Source organism: Octopus sinensis, unplaced genomic scaffold (genome assembly GCF_006345805.1).
Source record: "Octopus sinensis unplaced genomic scaffold, ASM634580v1 Contig04375, whole genome shotgun sequence".
Taxonomy (NCBI): Eukaryota; Metazoa; Mollusca; class Cephalopoda; order Octopoda; family Octopodidae; genus Octopus; species Octopus sinensis.
In genome coordinates, this window is record NW_021827395.1 from 1 (window position 1) to 9,589 (window position 9,589).

Genomic DNA, 9,589 nt, shown 5'->3' on the forward strand with positions numbered 1-9,589 from the left:
CTAGAATCTAGGAAAAACTGTCCGACGAACGGGAACGTGAAACTCAGAGTAACATCTTTGTTATATATATATATATATATATATGATATATATATATAAGATATATATATATATATATATATATATATGATATACTCTCAAGTAACAGCTTTTGTTATATATATATAAGATATATATTAATAGATATATATATATATATAGATATATATATATATATATATGTATATACATACATATAATTTGTGTATATGAGTGCTTGTACGCAAATATTGATATGTGACTATGGTGTACAAATATATATACGTGTGTGTATCAGTTTGCGTGCCTGTCTGTATATGCATACAATGTGTAATGTGTGTATGTGCGTGTGGACGTGTATGTTGTGCGTGTATAAACCAGAATATATAGATAAACATGTCCATCTTACTCGTTTCTTGTAGTGTCAAGATGGTTGTTTTTCGCAACACCGGTCCAAGTTAACGGGCATTTTGGGTGAGTTAGTTTCTTGTATTATCTTCCAGCCCCCCCCCCCATATCACTTCGCATAAAATCGTACAAACGAGGTAACAACTTGCCCTCAATCTGTTCCCTTCACCTGCTAGTTGCAGCAGCCAAATATTCATTAATTCATACACCTCTATCTTGTAACAAAAGTCATATTAAATTAAGTAGCACTAAATACTTGTAAGACACCAGGACGATAGTTCTTGAATCGCTCTTCTCATAGGCCTGCTTAGTCGGTGGTGGCCTAGGGTTAAAATCAACAATATCCACAACATTAATTACATATCGCATAACACAACCCCCTTTAAACATCTTCTTCTTCCTCTTCTTCTTCTTCATCTTCTTCTTCATCTTCTTCTTCTTCTTCTTCGTATTATCATCATCATCATCATCATCATTATTATTATTATTATTATTATTATTATTATTATTATTATTATTATTATTATTATTGAGTGAGAGAGCAGTGCATGCCATCAAAGTGACACTGGGGTAAAATATACGAAGCCCAATATACCCATCATGACTACCCGTCTGATAAGGGTACACCAGGCACATGCATCACAACCATATATGCGCGACATGGTGATCTCATATCAAGATAAACAGCACATGACATTGCAGGTGGGGCCCAGTTAGAATTTTCTTCAGATTGAGTAGCCCATCCCGCTCAAAAGGTCCCTGAATAAGGGTTGTTTAAGGATGTTGAAAGAACCACCCCTGTTTCCAGAGGTGAATTATTCAAACCCCAAAGAATCCCTCTCAACACATGGCTATGATGCTCCCCAACTACTTCTGCTCGTGATCAGAGATGCACATATCGTCAGCCACTAAGGGACATGCTCAACTGGTTAAAGTCAAACAACTGACAAGCAAATCTGTGGTATTGAGCAGAATATTTACTGTAGCCCATCTTTTATACCAAGACAAAACAACGTACATGATAACAAGACAAAACAATGTACATGATTACAAGACAAAATATATTATTATTATTATTATTATTATTTTATTATTATTATTATTATTATTATATTATTATTATTATTATTATTATTATTATAAGGCGGCGAGCTGGCAGAATCGTTAGCATGCCGGGTGAAATGTTTAGCAGTATTTTGTCTGTCTTCACATACTGAGTTCAAATTCCGCCGAGGTCGACTTTGCCTTTTATCCTTTCGGGGTCGACATATTAAGTACCAGTGAAACTCTGGGGTCGATGTAATCGACTATCTCCTTCCCCCAGATTTCAGCCCTTGTTCCTATTTAGTGGAAAGGATTATTATTATTATTATTATTATTATTATTATTATTATTATTATTATTATTATTAATGTCGAAAACGCCCTACTTATATACCTTGATACAGTTAATTTTCGGAATATTGTGTTTCACTCAAGTTACCGTTTGTTATAAACCCAACATATAATATATATATATATATATATATATATATATATATATATACATGTGAATGTGTATGCGTGTGTGTTTGTGTGTTGTGTGTGTATGTGTGCGTGTGCGTGTATGAATGTATGCATGTATGCGTCAATAATAATAAAAATAAAACATATTTCTTACTGCTTAATATCTGTTACATTGTTTTATATGTGATAACTTATTGTTAATTTGAGGTTGGAGTTGCTAGGATTGAACGAATAGAAGTTGAATCTTTACTTGGGATTCTAACACGAAATATTTTTGAAGGTGCATGTGTGAATTAAAGAATACAAATATATCTCAAAAATTATTCCGGGTCCTAAATGCAAAGTTGGGCCTACATTAAAAGCGATAATATACTGTTAACGGAATACGCACCGCTCAAATAAGGGTAAGGCTCATATGCTTATGCACCTTGTAGTCTCTCAAACACGGTTACAAAATTACAAAGAAAAGCACCGCGTTCTTCTTGTTACATTAAAAATACCATTTGAGGTTATGTACGTTCTTAAACTTTCCGATGCTTTAATTTGAAAATTTCCAAAATGAAGTACTTTTGACATGTTTTTTTGTTTCACTTTTTCCATTTTAATAGGTTCTGGAGTATTCTTGGAGTTCTTTCTGGAATTGGTGCCCTCATCATTGGGATTACATACCTGCTTTGTAGATTTAAGAAACCTACAAATCAAGGTGAGTCATTATCACTGAAAAATATCACAATAAATTTTATACGAATTTATAACTTAGAAAATTTATGAATAGCGGCAAGTTAGCAGAATGTTGAGGGAGGCGGGCAAAGTGCTGAATGAGATGGAGGGAATAAGTACAAGGCTTTAAAAAAACTAAATCTAGAGTCGATCTGTTCGACTAAAAGACTTTCAAGGCGATGCCCCAGTATGGCCGCAGTCAAATGACTTAAGCAAGTAAAACATAAATGATAGCATCGTATTATCACATGTAAATGATTTCTATCTTTTCTTTTATCGTTTATCTCGTTTCAGTCATTTGACTGTGGCCATGCTGGGGCACTGCTTTGAATGTCTTTTTTTTTTTTGTTTTAGTCGAACTTTTTTTAGTCGGGACTTTTTTAAAGCCTCGTACTTTTTGCTGAACCAATAAGTTATGGGGACGTAAACACACCAACACCGGTTGGGTTATCAAACGGTGATGGTGGTGGTGGATTGAGCACAAACATAGTCACGAAGACACACACACACACACACACACACACACACACACATATATATATATATATATATACATATATATTTATATATTAAAAGTCAGGGTACAATATGTACCTGTTTGCTAGAAAGAAGAGTTAAAACTCCCCAGAGCCACTCATCTCTCACTATTTGTAAACATGCACAGTGAAAGTAACGAATATATTTTTAAAAAAAAACAGTCGTCCCCATTTGTAAAACTACAAAGAGGAGGGTAGATATCTCAGTATCAAATGATTTCGCTTTTTGTGCGGAGAGACACTTAAAACTCATCAGCTACAACGGGCTTTTTTTCGGTTTCCGTCTATCAAATACAAATACGTCTATCATATCAGGACTATAGTAGAAGACACTTGCTCTGAACCATGTGGTTCAGAGCCTCTTACCACACAGACACACCTGCCCCTTATTTATTTATTTATTTATTTATTTGCAGTTGCTGATCAAGACAGAGGAATGTTATCCGACACTTTTACACAGAGAACAGAAATCCGAACGGTTCTATATTCCCTAAACCATGCAGAGTACCACTGCATGCAACCAACGCCACTTGTGCAACTGCAAACCCGGAATGAAACCACCACGCCGCCGGACACTGGTCCAAATGCGACCAGTAGTACGGCCACTGCGAACACTATGTCTTCATTGTTACAACCTCAATCCTCCGATCGCTGGTCGGGTTACGGGACAGGAGACTCCGTGCCTACCAGAGACACGGTCGTCACCAACGTCAACGTCACTGCAGTCACACCCAACACCATCACTACTACGGACTTAAAGACTGAAAATAGTAGAAGAAATTCTTCTCTAAAGATTTCTTTGTGTAGAAATTCCTTGTTTAGGAAACAGGATTTTGAAGAAGTGGTCGTATAAGAAATTATTTCATAAAAGAAAATGAAAAAAAAAAAAGAAAAATAGCAGAAACAAACAAAACGTTTCAATATTTGCTGTTGTTTATTTTTTTCTATTTTTCTTCTGTATTCATACTGAAGGATAAATTGTGATAAATTAATTGACTAACTTCTGTAAATGAATCCAAAAGCGCAGCGGAGACATGCAATTACGCACAAACACACGAAACATACAATCAACCTGATCAAATTAGAGATTGCTGGATAAAGGAGTCTCTCTCATTTTTCTTCTCCCCAGTTACTAACTCCCTGGCACACGAGTTGCATCTAAACGATACTCCTTGTTTCTCTCCACACGCGTGGGTTACTGAGCAGTTCGTGCGACTGCATCTGAAGGCCTTCCGATGCACTAGTGGTTGACCTACGGGTAACGAAACTACGTCTACCTTTCGAAATATTAGTGACTGACTTACGGGTAAGAAAGCTATTAGCTACCCCATTCAACATCGGAAACACTATATTATATACATGCTCCTCCGATATATATGTAAAGAATATATGCACGTGTTATCTGCGGAGCTTCGGCTCGACTGTTCGGCGTTAGCTATTGGTTGTTGCTCTGCAGCATTTTGATCTATATATTCGAAGCAACTTTATCTTCAAGGGATTTCCTATTTCTTACCCCAAAACGTTTTTTTTTTTTTTGTAATAAAAAAATGAGAAAATGATAGTATACATCTCTGCTTTGGCAATTTTTCTTTTTTTATTTTTATTTTCCCCCTTTTCTTTCCATTTTTCACTGAATTAAAAATTATTATATTTTAAAAACTTACATTTTAAAAACTGAATGACGCAAATCTTTTGGAACGAACTTTTACTATTGTGTAAGTGCTTTCACTGCTTGCAGTTTTTCATTTACACGTATTATGGGGGTAATCTGCATAGAGGAAGTTGTTTTTAGCAACACTGTTGACTGCATATGTGTGGATGTTTGTGTGTGCACGTATAAGTATGTATGTATATATTTTAATTGTTCTCCAAGCTTTACAATAAAATCATTTTCCACTTTTGTTTTGTTAATTTCCCCATGTGGTGCTGTTGGTGCGCTGTGAACCCATTATTTGATTTACACTTTATAACAATATTTTCCATGCCTTCTGAGGTATCTACGTTCCTGGTGTTGAGTTGATTTTATGTATATGTTTATGCATATATGTATATATGTTTATATGTACGTATATATAATAATTTTTACATTCAAGTATACACCTTGTAGTACGCTGTTTAAAGCCCTTTCGCAGTATTCGGCTACCTGATGTTAAGAGCAGTGTAGAAGTATATGTCACAGGATATACTATGGGAATTCTTTCGTGTCTATAGAGTTTATAAAAATATGAGGAAAAATGGAATTTACGAGACTTTTTATCATTCACTACGGTTCTTTCGATCCATCGTGTACCGGAACCTCCAGGGTAGGATACTGTGCAAGCAGTTGTGATGCATGATAGCTGCAGATATGACTCGTTAGATGTCAAAAGGTGCCTTATTTTTTCATTGCCGTTCAGCTTATTTCCATCAGAATATATTTTGGTAGAGAAATTGTGTTACAATGTAGAACTCGAACGGTCGAAACGATCATAGTGAATAATAAAGAGTCTCGTTTATTTTCTTTTCTTTCCCTCATATTTTAATATGTATATATATATATGTGTGTGGAGGCGCAATGGCCCAGTGGTTAGGGCAGCGGACTCGCGGTTGTAAGATCGCGGTTTCGATTCCCACAGGTGTTTATTGAGTGAAAACACCTAAAGCTCCACGAGGCTCCGGCAGGGGGTGGTGGTGATCTCTGCTGTACTCTTTCGCCCCAACTTTCTCTCACTCTTTCTTCTGTTGGCCTGCTCGCTTAGCCAGCGGGGTGGCGTTACTTGAAGGCTAAAACAATGCAAAGCGCATTGTGACCAGCTATGTGTAGCAACATCTGATAGCCTGGTCGATCACGGTGATCACGGTGAATATATATATATTATATATATAATATATATATATATATATGTATGTACGTGGAATCCTTTATAATTATATTACATATTTCAAGCAAGTCAGCAAATGAAATTTATATCGTCACAATACTTACACATGTCATACTTGAACAGACAATCTCCATATTTTACATTAAATTTCTCAGAAATAACTTTCTTGTATTTTCCAACGAATTATCCCGTTCCTGTATTTCCAAGAGACGCCGACACCTGGAATATCATTGTAAATATTGCAAGACAAACACACTCGGCAGCAGATTCCAGTCATAGAATTTCTCTTCATGTGACAGCGGAATATTCCAGCTTTTTCCACTGTGTTTAAGACAATAACTTTCTGATTACAAGGAAATTACATTTACTTGGTGAAACAGTATTCAGAAAATGGCGAAAATGTTATTATTCTACTTCAAACAGACACGACTTCTTCTAGCCATGTCTCTCTCTCCAATGCATAATTGCTTTGTTGAAGTTATTTCATTTGTGTAAAGCTCGGCTGGAAAGGAAGAATGCCATACGCGTCACTATCATTTCCAACAGTTGCAAAGAACAGTTCTCCTTTCCATTCATTTACCGTTTGTCTTTAATGAAACTCAGCTTCCAATCCTGAAACTGCGACAAAGCTAAACAAATGTCTTCACAAACAACTATACACAAATCATGCTTCAGTAACATTTCTCTGTCTCCATGATCATATAATAACTTCACAAAAGCGCTTTTCGCTTTGCCTTCCATGTCTAATTCTGCATACCTTTTACCTTTCATCAGATTGCGACCATGCTGGGGCACCACCTTGAAGAAATTTAGTGGGAAGAATCGACTTCAAGACTAGTATTTATTCTATCGGTTTCTTTTGTAGACTGCTAAGTTAACGGGACGTAAACATAGCACCGGTTGTCAAGCGGTGGGGACAAACAGACACATAGACACTCATATAGATATACATACATATACACACACACACACACGCACACACACGCACACACACACACACATATATATATATATATATATGATTAGGAGAAATAACCTCTAATAAGTAATTCAATAGTGAAATACATTACCTATATTATATATAAAAAAATTAAATATACTATTATAAATATTATTTAAAAAATCATTAAATTAAACATTAAATTGACTACGCGCGTTTCGTGACTATATCTTTAAATCGATAATTATAAAATCGATACTATTAAAATTAATTCTATTTAACATTAATACGCATATATGTATATATGCGGTGAATAAACTGTCGTCTAAATTACGCAAAAAGGAAAATAACACTGACATCTCATTTTAACAGATATATTTATCGAAATTATATAAAAACATTTTGAAATACTAAAGCGTATATCTACTCAATAAAATCGCTATTGGCTTCAACCACGGGCTCCAGACCTTTCTCGGAATCTTCTGCAACTCTTCTGGATGGTCTTCTTGTTTAAGTTGGTGAATGCTGCCATAATCCTTGTCTTCAGTTTACCTTCAGTGTTACAAGGAGTTTTGTTGGTGTCCCACACAACTGTGCCCCATGCTACACTCTGTTGGCATATAATCTATATATAATATATATATAATATATATTTATCGTTTTGGATTGGTTGCAAAGATTCTTATATGAGTTCGTGTGTTGAAGCAATCTTCGTTGTGTCTGGGGAGATTCAATTTCTTTTAGGGCCTTATTATTTAACACACTCACCGGAAAAATTTCCACTTCTTCTTTTTTTTCTAAAATTTTAGTTGCGTCTTGCAACCTTTTCAATAGTGAAAAGGTTGCAAGACGCAACGAAAATTTTAGAAAAAAAAAAAGAAATATAGTATGTATGTATGTATGTATGTATGTATGTATGTATGTATGTATGTATGTATGTATGTGTGTTGGATGTATCCATTTATCTATCAATCTATCTATCTATCTATCTATCTATCTATCTATCTATCTATCTATCTATCTATCTATCAATCTATATATATATATATTATATATATATATATATATATATATATATATATATAGATATACATATATATATATATATATATATTATATAGATATATATATATATAATATATATAATATATAATATATATATACATATCATATGTATATTGTTTATGAATTATAAGTAGATAGATAGATAGAATAGATAGATAGATGGAATAGATAGATAGATAGATAATAGATAGATAGATAGATAGATAGATAGATAGATAGATAGATAGATAGATAGATAAATAGATAGATAGATAGATTGATAGATAAATGGATACATACATACACACATACATACATACATACATACATACATACATAATTCGCATAAACATATCTTTGCCCTGATTCGGTTTGCTGTTTGACAGTTTGTTCATAAAAATTAAATTGCAGACATTTTTCACTTGTAACTTTTCAGTTTAATAATCGATATCCAACGACATTAATGTTAAATATTTCAGATTTGGCAGAATCAGTAAAGAATTAAAATGAAACTGGAACGCCATTTAGAGACACACGGACAGACAGACACAAACAGAACTAAAAAAAAAAAAACAATACGATTGATCGAATGAAGAAAAAATCTGTTATGACATATAAAACGAGATGAAGAAAGTTGTTAGAAAATTGTATAAGGCAACATACTGACATCAGCTTTAAAAAAAAATGTTCAATAAAGACACAGAAGTACATTAAGCAATTAAGCATCAGATCACGTGACTGGAACAAAGTAGATGATAATTACAAACGCTTTTAGCTATGAACTTTTGAGAAACTGGTTAAACGATTCTATTCTTCACTTACCTACATAAATGCCTACACACAAAGATATATATACATATATGCTTTGATATGGAATAAAAGTACATGTGTGTGTAGAGACATACATATGTACAAGCATGTATATATGTATGTAGATATATTGTTTTGTTTCAGTCATTTGACTGTGGCTATGCTGTAAGATGTAAGATACCTGCTCGGATTAAAAAAATCCTCATCATATACACACACAACACACACACACAACACACACACACACACACACACACACACACATATATATATATATATATATATATATATATATATATATATATATAGTTAATCCAAACATGAAAACACAAGAGAAAATACAACAACGCGAGGATGTGGAAACAGTATAGTATTTATTGGAAGCTCAGGAAGGAAAGAAAGGAGGATTTAACGTTTCGAGTGTAGCTTCGTCAGAAACATAGGAAAAGGAAAGATCCAAAGAAGGGAAGACGGAGGAAAAAAAAATCGCCAACGGTACACACGCGGTCACATGTTAATATATATATATATATATATATATATATATATATATACGTTCCATGCATACATACATATGTATGCACGCACACACTCACACACACATGTATTTGCATATGTATGTGTGTGTGTGTGTGTGTATGAGACTTTATAAAGAAGAATTGACAATTATACATCCTCAGAAACTTATTTATTACAGTATTATACAAAATCTCGAGTGAAATAGCGTGATATCGTTTACCTTAAACA

At 34.0% G+C, this 9,589-nt stretch overlaps 1 protein-coding gene across 1 annotated transcript; it reads left to right on the top strand.

Annotated features, from left to right (window-relative positions):
* Positions 1 to 439: 439 nt before the first annotated feature.
* LOC115227529 lies at positions 440 to 5,088 on the top strand. The gene is made up of 3 exons (XM_029798328.2): positions 440 to 492; positions 2,540 to 2,634; positions 3,604 to 5,088. The coding sequence occupies exon 3, from the start codon at positions 3,624 to 3,626 to the stop codon at positions 4,038 to 4,040; it is 417 nt and encodes a 138-aa protein (XP_029654188.2). The 5' UTR covers positions 440 to 492; positions 2,540 to 2,634; positions 3,604 to 3,623; the 3' UTR covers positions 4,041 to 5,088.
* Positions 5,089 to 9,589: the final 4,501 nt, after the last annotated feature.